Here is a 25,379-nt window from a genome sequence, read left to right as displayed (position 1 = left end):
AATGTTGAAGAAGGTAGGATGTCAGGTTTATTACTTAACCATTTCTCTGTATGAAGTTCACCAAACAATAAAGTCATTTCAGCATCTAACTTTAAAACGTCATAATTTACTTCTTCTTCGAACGGTGATGGATGCGGAATGTGTTCCCTGTAAATAAAGAAGAAATGTAATATTATTACCTTGAATACATGCTTAAGAAAACTTTATTTATTTTTCATACCTCATAAATGTGTATGCTTGCAAATATACTTCTAACATTCCTTTTGGCCATTCTTGATTCCATTTCGTACATAAAAATTCTGTATATCTTGCTATGATTATCATTAAATTGTTTTTACCACTGTGCTCATTAATAAATATATTTACATCAGCTGTTTCAGATTCTGTAGCGAAATAATTTTGTTGTCGACTGTAGGAAAAGAAAATTAGTCGCTGTAAAATTTTTCTCGTACATTTCAATATAGTTACCTTGCGTCCGGACTCGGTGATTTGGAACTTTCGGAACTTTTAACAGTTTCCGCGATATTACTGTTGTTTTCTTGATTAGCAAACAATTGATATAAATCCATTGTATCCATAGAATCATCCATATTCTTAGAAGGATCATCTTTGGTCAGTTTTACGGTATCTGGTCTAAAGCATAAAAATCAGTATATTGTAAGCATATGATTTACGTAACGCTATAGTCATAATTTCAATAAATATGTATATAAAAATATTTAAAATGCATACAATAATGTACTAGGAAATATTCTTCTAAGAGTTTCTTCTAATTGTACATCATCTCTTTCAGCTTCTCTCCTGTTTGAACTTCTAACTCTTGCGGATCGTCTCATGCTATTACAACTCCAAGCCCATTGTTGCAGAAAACACAGGGCACTTCTTCTTCTTTTCTTTACTTTTTGTACTTCTTCTTTCCCTTCAAATTTTTCGTTCAATTTTTCTTCTGTCTTGCATTGTGCATTGTCTTCTTTCTTTGAGCCCTTTTCATCATTGGATTTGTTACTGTCTTTATCACTATTATCATTTTGAGTTTCATTGCCAGTATCATGCATCATTTTCTCTAAGTGTAATTTATCTCCATTTTCATCTACTTCAAAATTATTTTGTTCATCCAAATCATTTTTTGCTTGGCTCTGTTCTTCAAACTGTGCAGCATCTGTATCTGAAATTCTCAAGGGATCTTCATCTTCTATTATTTGTACATCGGTGGAACATGATTTTTTATCATCTTCTGCTTCAACTTCCATTATAGATTCATTACCACCACATACTTGATTGTCATCAAATACTTCAAATGGAGAATTTTCTTCGTCTGTTTCCATTTTCATTGGTTTTTCCATATCATTTTCTTTCTTTGTTGCATTTTGCAATCCTTCTTGATCAATATTAACATCATTATTTCCCTGAGCATCTCCTTCAGTGTTAATTTTAGAAGATGCTTCCTCAGAAATATGAACTGGTAAATTAATTCTACTAACAAAACTTAAATCGTTTTCTGTAATATATTTGTGCATGTCTAATAAGCATTCTCCTAAATTCAACCAGGTGCAGCATTTTATAGGTTTTCTTAGTGACAAATCTGGCAATGGACTGGGACAGAATTCTATTTTACATGTTTCTGCCCATCTTGTGGCAATTTCTTTTGCTTCTGCTATTAGCTTATCTCCTATAACATGGTCATACTCAGTATATAGTGGTGGATCTAACTGCCAATCACTATTATAGAATTTATAGCATTCTTCAAGGCATGGAATGTCTTTAAATATTCTATCACGGAAGGCCAAACCTTTTATGTAATTGGGATCACGCTCTAATGCTATAGAAATGTACAAAAGACAATTCATATAATCAGGAACTGCATATAAGGCAGTTATCATGTCATCTAAACATGGCCAATGGTTTGCATTACATTTCAAACCTTGTTTAAATGAAGAACATGCCAATTCTAGATTAGAGTTTTTTATAGCTAAGGTTCCTATTCTATACCATAATGTTACATCTGTATCATCCAAATTAGCTGCCTCCCAATAATTTTCTATAGCTTCATTGTATTTTCCCAATGTAGCTTGTATAGCCCCAATATTTTTAAAACATGAATATTTCAATGACAACATTGGCCTAGATCTACCATCGGGTACCTCAGGTTTCTCAACTTCATCCAATAGTTCAGTTTCTAAAAGATCTTCAAAAATATTCAATGCATCTTCCTGTTTATTTTCTTTTAACAATACTAAGGCTTTATTATATTCGGTAAGAGCTATTTGTTCCTGCAACAGACACAAATGAATCAATCAAATTTTTCAAATTTCAATGAAGCATATGTCACAAAATAATGGACAATTAATTTTGGTTTCTGCAAAAAAACAGAAATTGAATAAAGACAGCTTTATGTAAATAGGTACCTAAATGTAATAATGCATTTATTAACTGTGAAATGACTTATAGGACATAATGATTCTGAATAAAAAGTAATTAATTATAGTGAATCATGTTGCATTATTGTAAACACGGTTTAGGGAAACAGCTACCCAGTAATCTAATGTCATGTAATTTTTAATATTATTTAGCATATAATATGTTCAATGTCGTACAAATTTATCAGATTTTTGTAAATGACATGTTTATAGGTTAAGCTTTTCAAGAAGGAAAAAGTTTAGGACGCCGTTACGTACTTGAGCTTCTTTCGTGATCGTCGGTACATCTTCTTCTTCGCTTTCTTCGCTGGATTCCTCGTTCAACGCCGATATTTTTATCATTTTTAGGAGTTTTTTTAAAATTCGAATTTATGTATAAAACATCAACAAATCAACCGGTTTTTTTTAGCGCCGCCATGCTACTAAGCACACAATATGCTGGTTTGTATGTACAATTATAGATATTTATATAGGGTGTCTGAAAAAAATATGCCTTTGGAATTTGTACATTTTAAAAAATTTTTTGTTTTCTTTATAAAAGTGTAACTTATATGTTTGTGTGCCGTTTAAAAAGGTATTATGTTTCATTCAAATGAAATTATCGAAATAGAATTGTTATTTAAACACCCTACATATATGCACTATCTATAAACTTGGAGATAATAAACGTGACACGTTTCGCACATATTGTAAAATCTATCTGACCTTATTTTACATTAACAATATAGTTGATTTATTTGATTTATTACAAATTTTACAATTTTACTAGTGTTCATAAAAATTTTAGTATGTACGTTCATCGATTTCGAACATTTTTAATCGCCTTTAATTTTTCTTAATAATTATCCTTATTGTTAGAATTAGCGATCATCTTCTTAGTTCGCTTATCTTAGTTTAAAGACGTATACGAAATATATGTAACTTTTCTATGCAAATAAAAATAAAAATTAAACTTCAAAGAATTGAATTTAGCGGTCTTTAAGTGGAGAAGTGAAATACAAAGAAAAATAATTGCGTTTAATTTTTAACATTAACTTTGAAATATAAATAATTAGGACACTAAAAGATTGGATTTAACATGCAACGATGTTTATGATTTGGGGTAAGTATTATCAAAGTATTTTATTGCATGTACTCGTTTATAAGTTAATAAATTCAATTATTAAAAACTTAATCACTATGTATAAAACATTAATAAAATATTTGAAATTAAAACTTAGCTTATATACGAATACATACATTATAAGTATAAAAGTAGATGTATTCATAAACTAGTGTTTTTGATGTTTTTTGTAACACATTTTGAAAGAGAAATTTAATGTAACAAAATACTGTACACAGAAACACCAGTTTACAAAAATTTGAGCACACTATTATCAACATGTTGAATATAATTTTTTTTATAAAACGTATCAAAACATTTTATTTTATGGTGGACAGATAATGGCTACTATAAGGTTGCATTGTTTTACTTCCCAGTAGTTTAAGTAAAACTATAGAACATGGCAACAAATTAAACAAAAATATACCAATGTAATGGACATTGTTAGACAATAAAAGGAATAAGGTACAAATAATTACACTTATAAATATGAAAGGTAATTTTATAGAAAATTCAAGGTATATATTATTAATTCCTTGTCCCAAAATATAGTCTAACAAAGTCTGAAATACACAATGTTCATTACTGTTGGCACTTGTAAACCATAATTATAAGTAATGGCTTTTTCCGACTGTACGTCCCAAAAATATTCCTATTCAATAACAATTGTATAAAAACCAAACCTGCTTTTCTCATTGAATTTACATTAAAGTTTTTGAGCACGCGAGAATGGCGATTATAAACTGTTACGATAAGTATGTACATTGTAGAAGACTCGTTCGCAGGTGGAGTGCAATCTGTAGACACACAAAGCCTCCTTGATTCTGTAATTATAATGAATAAAAGTGTTATAAGAAGAATTTGTGTACCCACCTACGAAGTATACAAAACTTATTGGCATAATGGTGAGATATCTCTCAGTAGGATAAAGATTAATGTGTTCCAACATTATATCGTGTCTTTACATAGTCTTAAACTTCGTTTCACCATTGTAATTTTGTTACCATAAGCTGTAATAATTATCTTTAGATCCCGAAATAGAGAGACATTATTGGGCAGCATCTTTTGTTCTACCTATCGGCACTATTTTCGTTCTTGCTCTGGTAGTTCTTTTAATGGTAACATTTCATTCACAATTTTTCATAATTTTGCAATAAAATAATCAATCGTTATATATTACATTCAGAAATGATTAATTCCTCGTTGGAATATACATTTATAATTTACAATAATTTCAGGTTTTATTCAAAAGATGTCCACAAATGGTCGCCACGATTGTCGCATCGATTCTTTGCGTTATTATTATATTTACGGCTCTGGTATCGATTAATCATGCTCCGATTTATACTTGATACTCTCTACTATTATTATTACAAAATAAACAATGGAACATGTTATTTTTTCTAGTCTGTTCGAAACATCACATACTAAGAATGATATAAGAATTATTGTACCACGAATGCAAACAACCATACACGGTCACGCATATATTGAATATTTTTTATAATATATATACACACACACTCTTTTTGTAATAGAAAGTGAAGTATTATTTTATCAACTGTATGTTTTACTTACTACTAACGATTTTTGTTACTTAATTTCATTTCAATCATATCCTTTGACACTCTTATCACTTTTTGTTCATAGTCATTTAATGCTTTTTGTAATTTCTCGTAGCTCTAAAATATGCATTAACATTTTTCGTTAATATCTTTATGCACGCGCATATATAATTATATAAGAATAGGAAAAAAGTGTTATATACCTCGGAAAACATGGTATTCTCCTTGCTAGCTTCTTTCAATTCGAATAATAGTACTTCTAACGTGTTAAATGGTAACCAGACTGCTGGAGTTATGGATGTTAAGTGTGTTTTAAGTCCAAAACTTTCTTTGCCATTACCGGAAACGGCATTAATGTATTCAACTGCTAAATCACTAGCTTCTACTACTCTACCAGTGTTCAACATAAGACGGAGAAGTTCTGCAGCGTTTCGTTTCTGTAGAATATAGAAATTAAATTTTTAATCACACGATAGATCCAATTTTTAATAATTATTTACCTTGTACGACATTAATAACCACTGAGGTATAAATGCTCCTTCTTGCAGCAATTTTCGCGAAACTGCTTTATGCAATTCGCTGCAGCCATCTTTTTCATGCTTCAACGTTAAATATTCTAACAATCTCCAAGCAGTATTTGTGATATTGGTATTAGAAAGGCCCATATCAAATATATCATTCTGAATAAGCCAATCCCAAGCATTTGGATCTTCCCTTCGGCTTAATCGCACACACTGTGAAGTTAGGCTTTCAAGAACGGAACTTTTATTAATTTTAAATTCATCGCACAAATGTAACGCTGTCGTGTATAATCCAATAGTCGATAAAATAATGATAAGTTCCGAGGGACCAGCGTGTGAGACAATGTGCAGCTCTGAATTTACTTTCGATACTTTCAATCTTGCATCCACTATATAGTACTCTTTCTTTATATCACTTAATTCGAGAACTTCTACTTGTTTCTTTATCTTGTAATGAGAAACTTCTTCGTCATCGATGCTTCTTCTTGTTGGTAACTCTTCATAATCCATCTCCTCGAAATAGTTCTGCTCAATCACAGGTCTAACGATCCACCTGTACTTTTCGGAGACAAGGTGTAACGCATTGATACACGCCAATAAACACTGAGCTTGTCTCGATACAATTGCAACAGACTGTGATTCTTGGCTCAAACGCATAGCTTGTTCGTACATCACAGACGCGGCTGCAATAGAAAAAAAATCAACTGTTGCATCAAAAAATATTTAATCATTCACCTGATAATTAAATAGATCAAAAGCAATACCTTTTCGCATATTTCCTTTATTTATATGGAAGCTGTACAAGAAATTATAGTAATTATTTTCCATAAGGTCCACACTTCTTGCTCTACCTTCCACTATTCTCTCTAAATCTTCGTACATATCGACGTACGGAAACGAAATTAAGTCTATCAATTTCTTTCGTTCAAACAAAGTCACTACTAATTGCCTCAAACAATCTACTCTACGAGCAGCATCTGGATTCGAATTCAGGCAATTATAAGCTTTGGTGTGGTGACCCAAATTCAAATGTTGCGTGAATACTATCGAATGAAGCGTTGGTAGATTACGATCATCTTTATCAGCCATCAATATGGCTGTTTCAGCAAGCTCTATGATACAGTCGGAAGCATTGTGTTCCTCAAATAATTTGATGACCTTTAGGTAATACTGAATTAACGAACTATTTGCTGATGTTACGATGGAATCGATTAAGGCATCTGCTAGAAATTTATCCGTTAGAATTCCTCCAGAGGCTCGGAGGAAGTGGTCACAAGCTTTCTGTGCTTCTCCCATTTCAAGTAGCGCAACTGCTAATATAAACTTTCTCGATGCACTGTTCCATTCACACCATGTGTTCAAAAGTCTGACGTATTCTTGTACTAGTAAAAACTGGCAACTGGATAACAGCCATTCAGGGAATATGAAATTTCCAGTTCTTGGCCATCTGATGAATTTTTGTTAAGGAAACAAGCAATTACTTAAAAGAAAGAAGAAAAAGTTTACACGAGGTACAATGTTTATAAAAGGATACATAAATTGTGCGATAAGGGTAACATGCGTCAACATGCCATAATGCCAGGGAATAAAAGTGGTTGCATCTATATTTGTATGAGCCATCAGGTTGTGAGCATGTTTTGCACCGCTATTTTGTATAAATAATTCTAACAACGACAGAGATCGATGTTGCCTGAATCCCATGTTTGCTTTTGAGTCAACGAGTTTTAATAGTGCTAAACGTTGAATACTGGAGTCCAATAGTGATTGGGCAGGCATTGGTAATGCTGTGGATTCACATATCCACGTTACAACATAATAAGCCTGTGTTAATACTACTGTTCTGGGTGCTAACGATGATTTTATGAAATGTAAGGGTCGTGAATCGAACAATTCAGGTCGCAGCAGTATCATCTGTTGTAAAATTAACAGATTCCTGCAGATTGCAAATCTTAACTGTGTTATTTGGGCAACGCTCTTCGATATTGCTGAGATGCCCAAACTACTACCGAAAAAGTGATTTATGTTAAGCAAAAGCTTCGAGGCATCATGATCTTCGTTAATCTGTAACTTAGTTGGTTGTTCAAGATCGTATGTTAACGTTTGTAGCAGCATTGCCATAGCACTGGATATATCTCTAACATTTGATAATTTGTGGCAGCTAGGGTGATGAGTGATGAAATTACTAATAGGTTCATCTGACTCTAACATCAATTTTGACAGTAAATTGTCAATAATAATGTCCGGACTTTTCAGATGATACAGCTCTCTTTTTATGGCTGTTTTGGTTTCCTCTGATAACTGCTCCTCCAACAACACCAATGCTGACATTAACGTGATGAGATCTTGACATATATCTTCGTCTTGTGATAGAACTGGCATTGTCTTGAATCTTGAGGTGTACGATTTTTCATTGCAAAACATTAGATATTCCAGTGCTTCCATAGGTCTTAAAAGCGAGAAGGATGATTTTTTAAGTAAAACAACTCCGTAAACGTTTGACAGTAACAATAATCCTACTGGTCTAGTGCTATTGGCATGATATTGTATGACGCATGAATAAAATTTCGACCAACAACGATTGGCTATTTCCAAATAATCCTCGTCCATAAGTTCATAATCCATGATTTCAGCCTGTATTTCCGCCTCTACCGCAATACACACACGTTCCTTCAATTCTGCGGCAGAAAGAATTTTATCCTCGGTACAATTAGATCTCCTATATATGTTTAGTGCTTTCGTTATGTCTGTTAAGGAAAATTGTCCAGGATGAAAAATATAATTGATGTATGCTTGTCTTGGATCGGTGTCAGGGTCGCTGAGAATATAGTCTCTATCTGGCATTTGCTCTAAATTCGTTGTTTCCCATTCGGAATTGACGCGTACACCGCTCAATGATAATTGAGCATGCGTTACTTCAACTGTATCCATATCGGTAGTTCTCCAGACAGCCCATAATCGAGTAGTTGTAAAAGAAAAATCAACTAAATGTTGCTGTAAAAATTGACAGAAAAATTATTCCAAATAATGATAACTGATAATGAAGTATAAAATAAACGTGAACAGTACGTACATCTTGTGCAAATCTTGTACATAGTCTAACAAATTTAAATATACCATTATCCTGAATTGGCTTTAAAATGCTAAATTCGCACCTAGTGCTAAATTTTAAAAAAGTCCCCAAGTATAATTCGTTATTGGGACCTAATGTTTTTCTCAATATATGACCCTGTGCACCCTGAGATGCGATGCGATTATCAATCGCTGCATCCGTCACGGCCACGCACTGAGCTTTATTACAAGACCACATACGGATATTACCTTCGCGGCATAAAGCGAACAGATATGTATCATTTCCGCAACTGTGTATAGTTAATGACATAGCCACATGGGCTTCAGAATTACGTCCTCTAAAGGCAGTTGCTATACCACTAAGAAATCTTGGCACTATCGAATCTTGCTTTAATTCACTGGTGTGCACAAGACCAGTTTTAGTGTCTAATCTTAGAAGGAGTATAGTTCCTGAATTATATGCAAGAGCAAACAGTGCTTCTTGTGGTGCAATGAACCATGATGCAGCAGCATGGGGGACTGGAGAATCTGTAGAAAAATCCAAATGATAGCAGTAAGTACTGTGTTTGTTATTAATATTGTTATCATGTTCCTAATTTTATAGCAAATTACTTACTTGTAGTTCCTGCACTTGTAATGACATGAAACATGTGTGGATCCTCCTTTGTTTTTTTCACATTCTGTGCAGATGCTTCACTAAATATTGACTGTATACCTAAATCTTTATATGTACTTAATGAGTGTTCCTTTAAAATAATAACAGTTTATTAATTCAACTTCATACCACCCTATGACATATATCCAGTTTTCAAGGAGTACTTACATTTTTATGAATTCTTTCAGGATGAGGGAACGATAGCTTATGAACACTAGAAACAGTTGCTATTAATATGATAACTGAATTAATTGTTTCATGTATAGAAATACCATCCAAAATGGGTGTATCTGTAAACTTGTATCTTACTCTACAATTGGCCAAATTAATGTCTAAACTATGTTCAACCAATTCTAGTACATCATGACAAATACGCCAATAAATAAACCGATTGCGGGTAAAATACTTTGAGCAATCATTATATGAATAGCCACCTGCCCTTTCTGGAACTTTTATGTCTTGTAAGGTACTTTGACTTCCACCTGTAGAATAAAGTATCAAAAAATTATACATTATAGAATCATTACTTACTTAAAAAAGCTAAAAGGCTAATAAAGAGAGGTTAGAAATTTTTTTGTGTAAAGTTTATAATTTATTCTTAAACCGATAAATGATCTTCCGAATAAAAGACAATCCTCTTTGAAATGCAACATAAAAATAGATCTTAAATCATTTTTTAAACGTTAATTTCAGTTATCCGGCAAAAATAACTAGGTTATGATCACCTACCTGTGTTCAACGTGATTTCGTTCCATTTCTCTAATACAGTTTGATCAGGCACGACTTCCCGGTATCCCAACGGAAATTCTTCCATATTCCACTTTATATTCCAATTAGTACTATGTTAATTTAACCTTTAAATCACATTACAATGCTGCTCGAATTTTTAGCGGGCATCGAACGCGGTGTCACGCTTCACGCTTCGCGCTCCGCGTTTTGGCGCCCTCGTTTTTACCATCTGTTGTTAATTTGCATAATTTAGTGTTCAGTCGGTACATCTCAGTATTGTAGGGAATGATGTATTTGAAAAGCATCACCGAAATTATGCTTATTAAAAATATATATAAATAAAGAAAAATTAAAAAATGAACGCGAATTTAATGGCTTTAATTCGTATTTGATAGCATAAAAATTAAGAATGTACTGGTTCTTGCATAAAACATAACCTATAACAACTTATTTATCGATTATATATTAATAATATAGAACAATGGAAAGAAAAGACACGAATAAAAAAATAATCACGGCATTCTATCTGATACTGAACATTTTTTTCTCCATCGTAATCGTATTATTAAATAAATGGCTCTATGTCCATACCGGTTTTCCAAACATTACGCTATCGATGATACATTTTGTTATCACATTTATCGGATTAATAATATGTGAAAAATTTGATGTTTTCTGTATAAAAGATATCGCGATTAAAGAAATGTTTTTAATTGCTATGACATTCTGTGGATTTGTTGTATTAACAAATTTGAGTCTAGCATATAATACTGTTGGAACTTATCAAGTTGCTAAAATGTTGACTACACCCTGTGTGATAATAACACAAATAATATTCTACAAAAAGCACTTTAGCATACTTATTAAACTAACATTAATTCCTATAATATTAGGGGTAGTAATTAACTTTTACTATGACATACAATTTAATATTATTGGAACAGTATACGCAACAATGGGAGTGCTTGTAACATCTTTATATCAAGTGGTACACTTTTTTATTCTTGTATAGTATAACAATTGCTAAATTTTATTTGTAATATTCTTGGTATTTCTAGATGGTAAATAGAAAGCAGAGGGAATTCCAAATGGATCCAATGCAATTGTTATATTATCAAGCACCTTTATCTGCAGTTATGTTATTTTTTATTGTGCCATTTTTAGAGCCTGTAAAACAAACATTTGCAAGAAGTTGGTCAGTGGTGGATATAGTATGTTTATTAGAGAAAATATTAGTTTTTAGATTCTATTTTTGAAAGAAGAAAGGCTACATGATTATATGACTTTTTTCTAGATTATGGTTGTACTATCAGGCATAGTAGCATTTTTTGTTAACTTAACATCCTATTGGATCATAGGAAAAACTTCTCCATTAACGTATCCTTTCTCAAATTTGTAAAAAGAAAAACCTTCAAATAATTTATTCTTCCTTATTTAGTAATAGTTATAACATGGTTGGACATTCCAAATTTTGCCTATTACTTTTAGGTGGTTCATTAATCTTTCATGAAACACTGGCAATAAATCAAGTGATTGGTATCACTTTAACATTAGTTGGAATTATTTTGTATGCACATGTCAAAGTGAGTATAATATATTTATAATTACAAGATACTGAGAACCTTGTGTATGGATAAAATTAATTTCTATTCCAGATGAAGGATACTCAGCCTGTAGTGCCAGATTATGAAGAAACAGATAGAAAACCATTGCATAAAGTATGATTTTGTATGATTATTTGTATAAATAATAAAAGACAAGTTACTTGATTTTACGCGGTGTTCGTATTCCTCTTTATTCAAATTATTTCAGGAGACTAAATGCATTTATTAGAGTATATATTTAAAAAAAAAAATAGGAGAATATAAAGCAAAAGGGTCGTCGTCACACCTAGGGCTGAGAGGAGGATTAATTCAAACTCCCGTTTAAATTAATGGAAACTTTTAAATTATATCATGCTTTGCTCAAATATTTTCCCAGGTGTATCGGACCCACTAACACATTCTTTAAAATGCGCTTATATAGAAATCCACTATTCATGCAAGCACTATCGAGAAAGTATTATTTGCTTACGACATCTATAGTTGAAACTAGGTATTAAATATCTGTTAAACATCACAGGATTAAATAATGCATATTTTTTGTGAAATCTATATACTGTTCATTATATATTTTATATATAATGTACTATTTTATATACTTATGATATTTTCATTTTATCTAGTCTTAAATATTACTTGGATCGATTAGTTAAAGGGAGAGGAGTTTCAGAGCTTTTGAAAAGGACTTCAATGTTCGCGGTACTGCGAATTTGAATTCGCCCAACTAGAAACGCTCCTTACGCGTCTGTTTCATGAGACTTCGTTTCCATGACAATCGAATAGGGTGGGGATAGAGATGTATCAATCAAACAATTCTATCTATGCAACGTGCTTTTCTGTTGAAAGACGATTTCTTATAATTATAAATAATGAAGATTGAGGAGGTAAAGAGTACTGCGAAGACTCAAAGAATCTCAGCCCATACGCATATAAAAGGGCTGGGTCTTGACGAAAATGGTATAGCAATACAAACTGCGGCAGGTCTTGTTGGCCAAGAAATGGCTCGTGAGGTTAGAATTATTCTCATGTCAATAAATAAAATAATAGTGAAAACCATAATAATTATAGGTATTTCTTTGTTAAAGTACACCTATGTTTACTAATTTCTAAAATAAAACCCTACTGTATAAGAATTTTCTTTTGTAATATTGTTAAAAGGAAAACACTTGATGAAGTGAATTTTAACTACTTTTGATGTTTTAGGCTGCTGGGATAGTGGTTGACATGATTAAGTCAAAGAAGATGGCTGGTAGAGCAGTGTTGTTGGCTGGTCCACCTGGTACAGGAAAAACTGCAATTGCTTTAGCTATTGCTCAGGAGTTGGGTAACAAAGTACCATTTTGTCCCATGGTAGGTTCAGAAGTCTATAGTTCTGAAATAAAAAAGACAGAAGTCCTCATGGAAAACTTTAGAAGGGCCATTGGCCTTAGAATCAAAGAGACTAAGGAGGTATATGAAGGAGAAGTAACAGAATTGACTCCAGTTGAAACAGAAAATCCCATGGGTGGATATGGAAAGACAGTGTCTCATGTAGTTGTTGGATTAAAGACTGCTAAGGGTACAAAGCAGTTAAAATTGGATCCCTCCATATACGAGTCTTTACAGAAGGAAAAAGTTGAAACTGGAGATGTAATTTACATTGAGGCAAATAGTGGTGCTGTGAAAAGGCAGGGTAGAAGCGATAATTTTGCTACAGAGTTTGACTTGGAAGCAGAAGAGTATGTCCCCTTGCCTAAGGGTGATGTGCATAAAAAGAAGGAAGTTATTCAAGATGTAACATTACATGATTTAGATGTTGCCAATGCCAAACCACAAGGTGGTCAAGATATTATGTCTATGATGGGTCAATTAATGAAACCCAAAAAGACAGAAATTACAGGTAAAATTATCCAACACAGTTTAAAGAATTTACATACTTGGAACAGAAGTTTAACTTAAATTGTTTGTTGCAGACAAATTGCGCAAAGAAATAAATAAAGTAGTAAATAAATATATCGATCAAGGAATTGCGGAATTAGTGCCGGGTGTCTTGTTTATAGACGAAGTTCACATGTTAGATATAGAAACATTTACGTATCTTCATCGTGCACTGGAAAGTGCAATCGCTCCTATAGTTATTTTTGCAACAAATCGCGGTCGTTGTGTAATCAGAGGAACAGAGGACATCGCGTCACCACATGGAATACCTCTTGATCTCTTAGATAGGTTGCTGATCATACGGACACTTCCGTATTCTAGAGCAGAAGTACTAAAACAACACTTAGATACGTGGTGCAACTTTTAACTCCTGCAGCGTTAACGGCAAAAGTCAACGAAAGGGCGGTAATTAAAAAAGAAGATATTGACGAAGTGGGATCGCTTTTCTTGGACGCAAAATCCTCAGCAAAAATCCTTACACAGAATAAAGATAAATTTATGAAATGAATATGTTTAGTTGATTGTTCTTTAACAAAGTATTTATTAAGTCCCCTATAGTGTAAATGATTCTCGAAAAGTTCTACAATATAAAATATCATATATGTTTGTAGCTGATTTCATTTAAATTTTATAAATAAAGTTAAATTTATATGAAGTATGTGTGTTGGTTTTCTTATTGCACTTTTTTGTCTAGCTAGCGAATTGCGAAAATAAATTGTAAACATATTACATACATATGTATAAAGGTAGTTTCCCAATATTGTTTAAGATATTTTACAACTCAGGGTTACAAAAGTTCAAGTTATAATCAGGAGTTATGACATCACAAGATAATAGGTCTTGGAGTATAAAACCTCTGTTTAGTTTACTAAACTCTTTAGTTTTCTGGAATCCATCAAGTATTAGAGTCTTAATTACGTATTATTAAGTACTTCATATATACAACATACAATGTTCCGTATTTTGAAACTAACACAGTGTTCAAGATTGTTGAATAAAAATAGTGTACTTCGACATGCCCGTGGATTAACGTTGAGCAATTTTCGAAATGGAAATCTTGAAAAATTATTCCCAAAAAAAGACGAATTTCAAACCAGACACATTGGCCCCCGAAAACACGAACAACTAGAGATGTTGAAGACTCTTGGATTTGAGGTATTTAAATAAATATAAAATAACTTTTTAAAATGGTTACTAATACACTCAACTAATTTTATAGAGTTTAGAGGAATTGACAAAGGCAGCTATTCCAGGAAAAATTCTTTACAAAGAAGCATTGAAGATTGAACAACCAGTCAGTAAGTAAACCGTTTGAAATAATGGGGAAAAGGAGAAGAATCACGGTATGCAGAAAAGCGTGCGAAGTCACAAGATTGTAGATATGAAACACGTGCAAACTGATAACCCTTCGATATCGAAATGGACGCAGTACAAGCATAAATATACTCTAAGTATTATTAAAGATATTTTGCACATTAAGTATTGTAATGAATCGCATATTCAATGAACTAATTGCTTAGAAAAATAGTATTTATCGTTAAGACATGCATCAAAAGTCCATTATACTAGGATATAAATAAGACGAGCTTCCATTGTAGGAACAGCATATCTCTTAGGTCAGAGGTCAATCTCGTGCATTCAGATCGGCACTCGCGTGATTTTCAAAGGCATAAAGCTATTTATAATACTTTCATTGTAAATTGTAAATACATATATGTATGCAGTAATTGTAAATACATACATGTATATATGTATGCATCATAATTAGGGATTAAGTAAAATAGCAATTTTATTTCAGCTGAATACGAGTTGCTAAAAAGGATCGTAAAAATTTCGGAAAAGAATGACATATGGCGTTCGTATATTGGCATGGGGTATAACAACTGTTGTGTTCCTCACACTATTATGAGGAACATATTTGAAAACCCAGGATGGTAAATTATTTTATCGCATAATAATTAATAGTGAATTTAATAAGGTTGAAGTAATCAATATAGTTCTATTATAGGACAACACAGTATACCCCTTACCAGCCAGAAATTTCTCAAGGCAGGCTCGAAGGTTTGCTGAATTATCAAACGATGATATGCGATTTAACTGGAATGGAAGTAGCGAATGCATCGCTTCTGGACGAAGGCACTGCAGCAGCAGAAGCTCTAGCTCTCACTTGTAGGAGCAATAAGAGAAAGAAATTATTCGTTTCTGACAAAGTTCATCCTCAAACTATCAGCGTGATCGCGACACGTGCAACTTCTCTAGATCTTGATCTTGCAATTGGAGATGTTTTTCAAGTGGACACAAGCGCAAAGGACATAGCTGGAATTCTTTTCCAATATCCCGACACGACTGGATCTATCTACGCGTTTGAGAACGTAGTGAAGAAGGCGCATGCAGATGGAGTACGTATTTAAAAACTTCAGCGAAATAGAATTATTCTAATTTCCATTATTATAGACACTAGTCTGTGCTGCCACGGATTTGTTGGCTCTGGCCATACTCAAGCCTCCAAGCGAATTTGGAGTTGATATATGTGTCGGTACGAGTCAGCGTTTTGGAGTACCACTTGGGTATGGTGGACCTCATGCTGGGTTCTTCGCATGTCGACAAAAATTAGTACGATTGATGCCTGGTAGAATGATTGGTGTTACCAAAGATTCGAATGGTCAGGATGCGTATCGTTTGGCTCTTCAAACCCGCGAACAGCATATTAGGAGGGACAAAGCTACCAGCAATATCTGCACAGCACAAGCATTATTGGCAAATATGTCTGCTATGTACGCCGTGTATCATGGATCCGAAGGAATAAGAAATATTTCAAACAGGGTACATCTTTTCACCTTGGTTCTAGCAAAAGGTCTAGAAAAAGCAGGGAATAAAATGGAAAATGAACATTTCTTTGATACTATAAAAATATTGCCCAAAGAGTCTATGAAAGCTATAAAGGAAAGTGCGACTATGTTTAAAATAAACTTTAGATACTATGAGGACGGAGTTGGAATATCTCTAGACGAAACTACTACAGAAGGGGACATAAACGACATCTTTCAAATATTTTCTGCGAACACTACGTTTGAAGAAATGTGTGAGGATGAATCTTGCATGGACAGGAGCTTGGATAAGTCGCAATTCATTCGTACTACGTCGTATTTGCAACATCCTGTATTCAATAGCCACCAGTCTGAAACAAGAATAGTTAGATATATGAAATCCTTGGAAAATAAGGATGTGTCTCTGGTGCACAGCATGATACCACTGGTAAGTTGGGAAACGTCGATGAAAAAATTCTACGAAGGTATATTTGTAACTATTTCGACAGGGATCCTGTACGATGAAATTGAATTCCACCACGGAAATGATGCCTTGCAGTCTACGAGGATTCACAGATATACATCCTTTCGTTCCCATCGAACAAACCAAAGGGTATCAGCAGCTATTCGCTGAACTGGAGCAGGATCTTTGTGCTATAACCGGTTATGATAACATCAGCTTTCAACCGAACAGTGGAGCTCAAGGAGAATACGCTGGTCTAAGGGCCATACAATGTTTCCACGAGTCCAATGGAAATAAGCATCGTCAAGTGTGCCTAATTCCTATCTCTGCTCACGGTACAAATCCCGCTTCTGCTCAGATGGCAGGTATGCAGGTCAAGCCTATCCTCGTACAGAAAGACGGTTCTGTGGACATTACACACTTGACAGAAATGATCGATAAATACCGAAAAACATTGTCTTGCTTGATGATAACTTATCCATCGACGAATGGCGTGTTTGAAGAGACGATTGGCGATATTTGTTCTATGGTTCATGAAGCTGGTGGTCAAGTGTATCTGGATGGGGCTAATATGAATGCTCAAGTTGGATTATGTCGTCCTGGTGATTATGGCAGCGATGTCTCACATTTGAACTTACATAAAACGTTCTGTATACCTCATGGTGGTGGAGGACCTGGAATGGGACCCATTGGAGTGTAAGTAATATATTAGTTTGGTATTGCATATTTGGTTAAAGAATGAAAAGGAGCATGTATTTTATTTATAGTAAACGGCATCTTACACCTTTTCTTCCATCTCATCCTGTTATCAATTGTTCTGGCAATGGTAATGCCAATGCGAAGCAATCTGGCGCGGTATCGGCTGCTCCATTTGGATCGTCCGCTATTTTACCAATTTCGTGGGCCTATATTAAGATGATGGGACCGAAAGGATTAAGGAAAGCCACGCAAGTTGCTATTCTAAATGCCAATTATATGAGTAAAAGGCTGGGGAATCATTATAAGATTCTATATAAAGGAAAGACAGGATTAGTAGCGCATGAATTTATTTTGGATGTGCGGGACTTTAAGAAGACAGCGAATATCGAGGTTGCGGATATTGCTAAAAGATTAATGGATTATGGTTTTCATGCTCCAACAATGAGCTGGCCTGTGGTAGGTACATTAATGATCGAACCAACTGAATCTGAGGACAAAAAGGAATTGGACAGATTTTGCAATTCTCTCATTTGTAAGATCATTATACTTGTTAAAATTTCTTCTTTAAAAAATAACCTTAATATATTAATAGGTTCTGATTCTTTAGCTATAAGACAAGAAATTAGCGATATTGAAAATGGTAAATTTGATATTGCTAATAACCCATTGAAAATGGCACCACATACTCAGGAACAAGTAATATCGAGTACGTGGGACCGACTCTACTCTCGTGAAGTAGCTGCATTTCCAGCTGTAAGTATTCATACATATGTCTAAAGGAACAAGGGATAATTAAATTACATTTATTTAAATTTCAGCCATTTGTAAAAGGAAGTAATAAGATTTGGCCAAGTGTTGGAAGGATAGATGATATATACGGAGACAAGAACCTATTCTGTACATGTCCCCCTGTCTTACCCGAGCAGTAAATATTTGTAATTATTTATCGTGTACAGTTAGTTATAGAACTATTTAAATATTTATTGTAATTTTTTTGTACAAACATATTATTTATATAAAACTTCATACTTTTACAAGCAGAGAAAATATAATAAAGATTTGATCCTAAAACTCTGTTTCAATAGCAAATAAAAGGCATACCATTTCGCATTTATTCTTTATCCATTTAATAACTTAATGGCTAGGTTGCCTATTTAATTCATCGATATATTTACATTGTATCAGGTTATAACATATGAAATGTCCGATTTTGTTATACCAATGGTCTAACCTTTTTTCCCCAATATTTTTATCTTTGTAGATGTATTATACATCATCTTAAAGCTTAGAATCTCCTCTTTTTTTAATGACTTTAACTTTTTAAATTTTTCGTATCCTTTTCCTGTACGAATAGAAAAGTGGTCATAATGCAGCAGCAACTTGAAGTAATGCACCAGAAATTACGAACTAAACAATCGGCATTGATCAATCAAAAAGGGCCCATTCTGCTACATGACAATGCTCAACCACATGTTTCGCAAATAACGGCGCAAACACTTAATTACATGAAATATGAAACTTTACTTCATCCGTCGTACTCATCGGATTTGTTGTCCATGTATTTTTTTAAACATCTACTGTGCGGAGCTGGAATGAAGACAAGCGGAAGGAATGCGGGTCAGATTGGGTTATCTCCATAGACCCACCTTTTCTAACACAATCATTGAAATCGAATGCACGTATTGTCATTATTGGCCGAACGCGATAACATCAATAAATCGGATCATATAGCACCACGTGGCGGAAGATTGGAGCAAGTGAAGTACCCCTCTTGCCTCTGTGCCGTCTCGGCGGACTTCTTTCCAGCTGTGCACAGTATAGTCTTAATACGAAATAAGTGACTGTTTTCTGGCTCAAAGATAGCAACTCGCTATCCCCTCTTCTTTATTTGAACACGCCCATCGAGTGAGAGGTCCGTGAAAGCGAGAAGCCATAAATCTATACGATTGACTGAACAGTGACGTCGTTAAAAAAAAAAAAAATTGCTTTCTCACACGTTAACTGTTCGTGGTCTATCCTCATCACGGGGGGGGCAAGCGAATAATGTGCACGGCTGCGGCATATCGGTGAGACGACACTAACAAAACTACAAAAGTTTGTTATTTTCAATTTTTCGTTAATAAAAATTTCATCAAAATATTGGTGAGATTTCTCTGATTAAAATGATACCAAACACGATGTTGTTTGAAACTTGGTTGTGTCGATTGGGCTTGTGAATCTTCCTTTGCCTGCTACCTTTTTCTACGTTTATTTCGTTGTCGGTAAAATATGTATTTACATCTAAAGAATGGAGGACCTTTCCGTTTGGAGTTTCACAGCTGTGCCGAATACCAGTGCTAGAATGTATGTTTGTATGTTTGTATGTGTGTGGAATTTCTTATTAAGTAACTAAATGTAAACCGAATTATACAATGTTTGGTCTCATTTTAATCAGAAAAATATCGTAGATATGTTAGTAAAAATTTTATCAACAAAACACAAAAAATAAAAAAGTTTCTCTTTTGTATTAGTGTTGTCTCATAGATATGTAGTCATTTAATATTTTACAACTGTCACGACTTTCAATACCTCTTTCTTCTTTGTCCGTTGTCTCTTTCTGCGTCCGTCGGCGTCGGTAAAATACAAAGAGTTTGGAGAATGTAGTACCTATCCCGTAACTGCTCCGAGTTTCGAACTCTTACAGAGTCTTTACTGTATCTCGAGCCTCTCTTTCGTTCTCCATGTTCTTTCGTCCCGTTCGAGAATAAAGTGAATACACATCTGGTTGCTCCCGAACGAGTTGCTTATTACGGATTAAAACTGTACATTCAAAGAATTTATTGATACCAGATCACCGACATTTTGCAAAAATAGAATTAAAAAATTTGTCACTTGTTGATAAAAATGTGTAGATTGCAATAGTTCCTATTTTAATTAATAAAATTTAATATAAAAACAGTTATATTGATTTGAAGCTGCAGCTCAAAATCGAACATTTCATATGTTACAACCTAATACATTATTACAAATTAATTCATTCAATTTCATTCAATTCAATTAATTTATACATATATTACAAACCAGGCATAAGGTATGCAATATTATCGAGCATTTGCGAAAGTGTTTCGTGTTTAGCTCCATTAGTTTCGGGTACCTGTTGTGTTAGGCAGATTAAGGGACCTAGTGCGCAAAGTAGTGAATCCAGCAAAACCGACAGACTACCAGACACAGCTATTTGCCCATCGTGTTCCTTTAATCGTTCACCAATGATCGTTAAACTTTCGCCAAGAAGCTTTAGATGAGCGGCTACATCGATGGGATGAGTTCCAACAACTTTGTACATTCCCGTGCCAATCATTGGTTCATTAACCAAATCTTTTCCGGTTCGATTCGAGGGTGGTGATACCGGAACATTTCCTACAACCGAGGGTAGACCAAGTTGAATAGTTTTTTTAGAAGTAGCTGGCTTTTGCTCTTTTCCATTACCTGTAATACAGAAAAGAAGGGAACATAAAACGTTACAATATCGTCATTATTGTGCAACTTGCCTATCTTCTAAACGAGATGCATGCATACAAAACAAATGAGAATGAGACATCTACCATATAATTTTTAGGCATATAAACCAATATTTGCATATATGTGTATATACACTCTGGTACTCCAATATATACATACGTGTATATTGGAGCACCAGAGTGAATTTATATATATATACATACTTATATGATAAATTTTTGACTAATACGCGTGCACGAGAAGCAAATTAAAATGAACGAACTACCACATAACTTTTAGAGACATACTCATAAAAAATGATGTATACATGAGAACCAACAAACCCACCAATTTTATTAATGAATTTTTTTCGCGAAGCAGGCGGCGGCATTTTCCAAACAGGCTCATCTTTACTCGCAGGTAAAGAATGAGGTTTTGCTGCCAAGCGTTTTGCGCGTCTGCGCCAGTTATATTTTTCCAGATTTGGTACTGTAGCCCACAGTTCTCCTAACCGTTTAGAAATTGCTGCAAAATCTACAAAAAGCAACATTTCACGAATAACATTAGCGTCGTTTGCTAATTATATTGTATTATGGAAAAACAAGTGAAGCTTATATACCCATGTAAGGATATTGTTCTAGTAATTCTTGCCTAATCTCTTTAGCCCACAACATGTAAGCAGTAAATCTTGTTTTCTGAAAATATCATCGAATTGTGAAATAATCCCCTTAATAACTTTCATGTGTACATACCCCTTTGTCTTTTCGTTGTGCCTTCATTCTACCTATTATTTTGCCATCTTTAATTATTAGTTTTTTCTTACATTTCTCAAGCATGTACAAACTATTTGCTTGTGAAGGTGTTTCTTGGCCAGGTGGTTCAAGCTTTTTAAACCCTGTTTCTCTATCATCTATCATGAGAGGATCTACTTCATCATCGCTTCCAGAATCCATACTGTATCTTTCATCCTCGATCAACCCAGAGGGATCATCTGATTCAGAACCAGAAGATTGCCCTTCATTATCTGACAATGGCTCTGTCTTAATTCTTTGTTGTCCAGAATTTGAATTTGAATTTTTCCTCTGCCTTCCACCACTGCCATGTTGCATAGACTGAGTTGGAGATATATGTTGAGACTCGTATCTATCCAACAATTGTTGAGTTTGTAATTGCTGTGCTTTTTGACGTTTGTATTTATTATCCGTAAAATCATCTGGAGACTCAAAGTCAACGAGTTTGGAAGATTTTTTTCGCACGCGGCCACTGCGGGAGATACCCGTGACCTCTAGATCTGAAAGATAAAGCGGACTGCACCTTGCCAAGAAAGAGAAAGGGACCAAAATACTTTGTAACGTCTAACTACCACTCTCACAACCACAACTTTGGGATTCAAGTTCATTACAATTGTCTAAGCAAACATACTTTACACCAAGTGTATGTCTGTTCTGTGTGTGTGTATGTGTATGTGTATTGTGTGAACGTGCGCGTGTGCGAGTATCCAAACATAGTTCACTGCATATTTATTCTTTTAATTGAAGGTGATTATCAATTTCTAAATCTCGTGGACGCGTATTATGTCACGTGAAATTTGCTCTACGTATTATACATAAAAAGGAGTCCCTGTACTTCTGACGTACATAAACATACAGTATTTTGCAATGAACTGGACAAGTTTTACAATTGTTCGTTTACAAATGATTCGAATAAAATATTTTCTTCATTACATCTCCGTTTCGTTAATCTAACCTGTTTAATTCCTGAAGTTTTTTAAATATAAAAAACCTAACCACGAATGGATCGTACACATCATTAGTTTGACGATTCTCCGCTACGAACAAAAGCGCAAGTAACTAAAACGCATTTCGGAGTAAATATTGCAAGGAAATTGATAAATTTGCTACAAACGCGCGCAAATCATGCGGAATACTGCAAGCATAACGAGCAAACAAGCAACTGATCTACTAAATGTGTCTTTCTATGAAATAAAAACTGATCTCACCGTCACTTTTCTGACGTTTTGGAGTCACGAACATATCCATAGCGTCGCTCTGTTGCTTCACGATCTTCTTGCGCCGCGGCGTCTTCTCAGATTTCGCGGGCTTACGAACAGTGGCGTGCATCACGCACTAAAAATTTATTGCCCGTTTGATGTAAATACATTTGGGAGTACTTTGACCACTTTTTCCAAGAGAAATCTTCCTTCACTGGCTAAACTCCATTTAATTCCAAGAGGTTTTTAAAAACAACTGCCACGAAGAAAACCAGAATGCACTGCACAGCGTGTGACGCACTTCAGATATAACGCGCGAGAATTTGAAATTCCTTCGATGACGAATCAGATTTGGAACTTGCACACATAATCTAGTCTGCTAGTTAAAAGTAGTAGTTTCTAACATTTGAATATATAAAAAAAGGTAAAATATTTTGTATAAAATCATATTATTTATAATGTTACAAAATTTATAGGAATTAGATTGAAACATATAAAAAGTTTAAATAGTGTTCATGTAAGGTCTTAAAGCCCATTCTGTATCAGCTGCTGCTTCTATATCCAAAGTGCCTAATTTAATTTCGTATAATTTCAATTGAAATCTAGGTCCAACTTCTGTCAGTTCTATGTCCTTTCCATGAACTTTCTTATAAGTATGATGTCGAAAAGATATATAATCATCGTGGTTAGCAAAAGTGATTACTCGTTTGCTATCTTCTTTTGGCACAGGGAATAAATACTTCAAAATATTCATAACACGTCCACCTAGGTTTGTTTTAAAGTTGTGGAAAATAAGATGAGGATATTGCTCAGACATTGTTCCAATATCAGGTATATCGTGTCTCATGATAACATCAGACATTGTAAAATATGCAGTAGGTCCATAAGGTAGATGGCAAATGACAAGAGAGTCTGGTACACCTCTGTGTTCGTGCACAATTATGAAATCTGTGACATCATTGGCACGACAGGCATGTATAAGTTGTTTCATGTCATAGTTTCCTCTATTCATCCTCTGAGAATTTGGAAATATCAAACGCAATTCTTTCGCAAACATTTTTAATCTGGAACTTGGATCACGAGAGGTTGTTAACACAATCTTTGGGTTTTCAACTCCAGCCCATCTGTATTCATCATCTTCATGAGAGCCTGTTCCTCCTGTTCCCCCCATTTCTGTCCCAATAGCCACAGCCATTTCTGGTCCAGCATCTTCCCAAGCTAACCTTTTTTGTATGTTTAAAGCATCTTTCCTTAGATCGGGGTGTATCGGTACATTTTCTTCCAAACTGCGTTTTAGTTTTTCCTTCTTTTCTTGAATATTTTTTATTTTATCCTGAACTGATTTTCTGTAGAGATATTCTCTACGAAGTCTTGCTTGCCTTCGCAACATTTTAATATTTTAATATATATGTTTACTTCACAAATTTTTATATTATCTTATAACGATGGGGGCACATCTACAAGTTACACGAAGCACACACGTGCCTGCATCATTGACATCAGTATGCACGCTCGTAACCTACAGAATGAAACAGTTGACAATAGGACATGATAATTTTTGGTTGTTAATTTTCTGTGAATATTATTTAATAAAGTAACTATTACATAAATTAATAAATTATTTAATAAAATAATTATCAAGTAATCTATCGTAAATTAAGTTGTCTCTTATGTATCTCCTAAGTATATCGTTCCTGAAACGTGATTGGTTTGTTTGTCCACTAGTGGCCAATCACATCGCTCGAGCAGTTGGTGTTATAGTTGGTAAACATATCGACAAATAACTCTGCCAGTGCAGTTTGTGCTCACAGTTGGTATTTCCAGCAGTCGATAACAAATTATCGACGTAACGGAAACTTCTCTTTCAGATAGAAATCTCAGCAGTCGATAATAAGTTACCAATGTAACTAGTAATTAGTTTCTAAAATTCGCGTCAGATATCATCCACGCTAATTTAAAGTGGACGCTCTAATTCGAATTTTCATTCGAATTTCATGTAAAAGAAAGAAAAAAGAAATCGGGTAAAAAGGTTCGTTTAGATTTTCTAAAAACTCAGAGCTCGTTCGTTCGCGTTTTACAGCCAGACCAGTCGACCTTACAGCTGTTTTTTCTCATGCCTCAAGTTAATTGCATCCAGCTTGCAATTTCTCTTCATGCTTTGATATCCAGCCGCCGCGGCCGGCGCGCCGGTTCTTCTTCGGGGAACGTGATTTTTCAGCGGTTGCATTCAGTTCTAATCGCAGGGGTGGTAAAATTCTCGTTAAAATTTTCCCGAAATAATCGTGTTTCTCGTCGAACACTCGAGGGGACACACGAGTCCCGAAAACAGTCGAATGCCCCCCGGGCATCCCGGGCGCGGCGGGGGGG

The 25,379-nt window shown here is 34.3% G+C and overlaps 8 protein-coding genes across 10 annotated transcripts in view; 4 read left to right on the top strand and 4 right to left on the bottom strand.

Annotated features, from left to right (window-relative positions):
- LOC108570211 (calcineurin-binding protein cabin-1-like) overlaps nucleotides 1-2,759 on the bottom strand; it is a 10,535-nt gene extending 7,776 nt beyond the window's left edge. The window contains 6 exon segments of the mRNA XM_017932015.1: nucleotides 1-2; nucleotides 4-147; nucleotides 221-409; nucleotides 469-633; nucleotides 733-2,270; nucleotides 2,676-2,759. The exon segment at nucleotides 1-2 is cut by the window's left edge and continues 3,341 nt beyond it. Of these exon segments, the coding sequence (XP_017787504.1) occupies nucleotides 1-2; nucleotides 4-147; nucleotides 221-409; nucleotides 469-633; nucleotides 733-2,270; nucleotides 2,676-2,759 (2,122 nt within the window).
- A 744-nt stretch (nucleotides 2,760-3,503) lies between these two features.
- LOC108570200 lies at nucleotides 3,504-4,871 on the top strand. The gene is made up of 4 exons (XM_017932004.1): nucleotides 3,504-3,534; nucleotides 4,305-4,424; nucleotides 4,549-4,637; nucleotides 4,758-4,871. Exons 1-4 carry the CDS (start codon nucleotides 3,504-3,506, stop codon nucleotides 4,869-4,871), a joined length of 354 nt encoding a protein of 117 aa, XP_017787493.1.
- A 228-nt stretch (nucleotides 4,872-5,099) lies between these two features.
- LOC108570131 (nuclear pore complex protein Nup160 homolog) lies at nucleotides 5,100-10,143 on the bottom strand. Its single transcript, XM_017931921.1, has 9 exons — nucleotides 10,059-10,143; nucleotides 9,498-9,811; nucleotides 9,291-9,420; nucleotides 8,676-9,202; nucleotides 7,140-8,596; nucleotides 6,370-7,052; nucleotides 5,585-6,288; nucleotides 5,288-5,521; nucleotides 5,100-5,201 (listed from the first exon to the last, which is right to left on the bottom strand). The coding sequence occupies exons 1-9, from the start codon at nucleotides 10,141-10,143 to the stop codon at nucleotides 5,100-5,102; spliced, it is 4,236 nt and encodes a 1,411-aa protein (XP_017787410.1).
- A 271-nt stretch (nucleotides 10,144-10,414) lies between these two features.
- Nucleotides 10,415-11,782, top strand: LOC108570130 (solute carrier family 35 member E3-like). Its single transcript, XM_017931920.1, has 6 exons — nucleotides 10,415-10,442; nucleotides 10,553-11,046; nucleotides 11,117-11,269; nucleotides 11,353-11,435; nucleotides 11,503-11,641; nucleotides 11,714-11,782. The coding sequence occupies exons 1-6, from the start codon at nucleotides 10,415-10,417 to the stop codon at nucleotides 11,780-11,782; spliced, it is 966 nt and encodes a 321-aa protein (XP_017787409.1).
- A 746-nt stretch (nucleotides 11,783-12,528) lies between these two features.
- LOC108570192 (ruvB-like 1) lies at nucleotides 12,529-14,122 on the top strand. Its single transcript, XM_017931996.1, is given in 4 exon segments — nucleotides 12,529-12,669; nucleotides 12,863-13,538; nucleotides 13,612-13,904; nucleotides 13,907-14,122. Coding segments are annotated over 4 exon segments (1,287 nt in total). The 3' UTR covers nucleotides 14,084-14,122.
- A 354-nt stretch (nucleotides 14,123-14,476) lies between these two features.
- On the top strand, nucleotides 14,477-18,478 carry LOC108570167 (glycine dehydrogenase (decarboxylating), mitochondrial). The gene is made up of 9 exons (XM_017931960.1): nucleotides 14,477-14,731; nucleotides 14,796-14,874; nucleotides 15,375-15,510; nucleotides 15,585-15,975; nucleotides 16,031-16,831; nucleotides 16,893-17,542; nucleotides 17,614-18,077; nucleotides 18,153-18,298; nucleotides 18,364-18,478. Exons 1-9 carry the CDS (start codon nucleotides 14,528-14,530, stop codon nucleotides 18,472-18,474), a joined length of 2,982 nt encoding a protein of 993 aa, XP_017787449.1. The 5' UTR covers nucleotides 14,477-14,527; the 3' UTR covers nucleotides 18,475-18,478.
- Nucleotides 18,479-20,597: 2,119 nt separating this feature from the next.
- Nucleotides 20,598-23,263, bottom strand: LOC108570175 (HMG box-containing protein 4). Of its 3 annotated transcripts, none has more exons than XM_017931972.1 (5): nucleotides 23,022-23,263; nucleotides 21,775-22,313; nucleotides 21,642-21,717; nucleotides 21,371-21,556; nucleotides 20,598-21,010 (listed from the first exon to the last, which is right to left on the bottom strand). In XM_017931972.1, exons 1-5 carry the CDS (start codon nucleotides 23,140-23,142, stop codon nucleotides 20,598-20,600), a joined length of 1,335 nt encoding a protein of 444 aa, XP_017787461.1. In that variant the 5' UTR covers nucleotides 23,143-23,263. The 3 variants fall into 3 exon arrangements, with proteins under 3 accessions (XP_017787461.1, XP_017787463.1, XP_017787462.1); XM_017931974.1 differs by having other exon boundaries at nucleotides 20,598-20,941; XM_017931973.1 differs by having other exon boundaries at nucleotides 21,775-22,307.
- A 251-nt stretch (nucleotides 23,264-23,514) lies between these two features.
- On the bottom strand, nucleotides 23,515-24,468 carry LOC108570129 (U3 small nucleolar ribonucleoprotein protein IMP4). The gene has a single exon (XM_017931918.1). The coding sequence runs from the start codon at nucleotides 24,400-24,402 to the stop codon at nucleotides 23,515-23,517; it is 888 nt and encodes a 295-aa protein (XP_017787407.1). The 5' UTR covers nucleotides 24,403-24,468.
- Between the last annotated feature and the right edge of the window lie 911 nt (nucleotides 24,469-25,379).

The sequence above is a fragment of the Habropoda laboriosa genome, unplaced genomic scaffold (genome assembly GCF_001263275.1).
Source record: "Habropoda laboriosa isolate 0110345459 unplaced genomic scaffold, ASM126327v1 scaffold80, whole genome shotgun sequence".
Taxonomy (NCBI): Eukaryota; Metazoa; Arthropoda; class Insecta; order Hymenoptera; family Apidae; genus Habropoda; species Habropoda laboriosa.
This window is presented reverse-complemented; position numbering and strand designations above follow the sequence as displayed.

Coding starts and splice junctions, on each gene's coding strand:
- LOC108570200 (XM_017932004.1), top strand. CDS start 3,504: ATGTTTATGATTTGGGGTAAGTATTATCAAA. Junction 4,425..4,548: donor CAAAACTTATTGGCATAATG/GTGAGATATCTC, acceptor AATTATCTTTAG/ATCCCGAAATAGAGAGACAT. Junction 4,638..4,757: donor CTCTGGTAGTTCTTTTAATG/GTAACATTTCAT, acceptor CAATAATTTCAG/GTTTTATTCAAAAGATGTCC.
- LOC108570131 (XM_017931921.1), bottom strand. CDS start 10,143: ATGGAAGAATTTCCGTTGGGATACCGGGAAGTCGTGCCTGATCAAACT. Junction 9,421..9,497: donor CTGAAAGAATTCATAAAAAT/GTAAGTACTCCT, acceptor ATTATTTTAAAG/GAACACTCATTAAGTACATA. Junction 5,202..5,287: donor AGAATACCATGTTTTCCGAG/GTATATAACACT, acceptor TGCATATTTTAG/AGCTACGAGAAATTACAAAA.
- LOC108570130 (XM_017931920.1), top strand. CDS start 10,415: ATGAACGCGAATTTAATGGCTTTAATTC. Junction 11,270..11,352: donor GTTGGTCAGTGGTGGATATA/GTATGTTTATTA, acceptor ACTTTTTTCTAG/ATTATGGTTGTACTATCAGG. Junction 11,436..11,502: donor GGAAAAACTTCTCCATTAAC/GTATCCTTTCTC, acceptor ATTTAGTAATAG/TTATAACATGGTTGGACATT.
- LOC108570167 (XM_017931960.1), top strand. CDS start 14,528: ATGTTCCGTATTTTGAAACTAACACAGTGTTCAAGATTGTTGAATAAA. Junction 15,976..16,030: donor AGAAGGCGCATGCAGATGGA/GTACGTATTTAA, acceptor CCATTATTATAG/ACACTAGTCTGTGCTGCCAC. Junction 16,832..16,892: donor TGCACAGCATGATACCACTG/GTAAGTTGGGAA, acceptor CTATTTCGACAG/GGATCCTGTACGATGAAATT.
- LOC108570175 (XM_017931972.1), bottom strand. CDS start 23,142: ATGCACGCCACTGTTCGTAAGCCCGCGAAATCTGAGAAGACGCCGCGG. Junction 22,314..23,021: donor AAAACGTCAGAAAAGTGACG/GTGAGATCAGTT, acceptor TTTATCTTTCAG/ATCTAGAGGTCACGGGTATC. Junction 21,557..21,641: donor AGAACAATATCCTTACATGG/GTATATAAGCTT, acceptor TGCTTTTTGTAG/ATTTTGCAGCAATTTCTAAA.
- LOC108570129 (XM_017931918.1), bottom strand. CDS start 24,402: ATGTTGCGAAGGCAAGCAAGACTTCGTAGAGAATATCTCTACAGAAAA.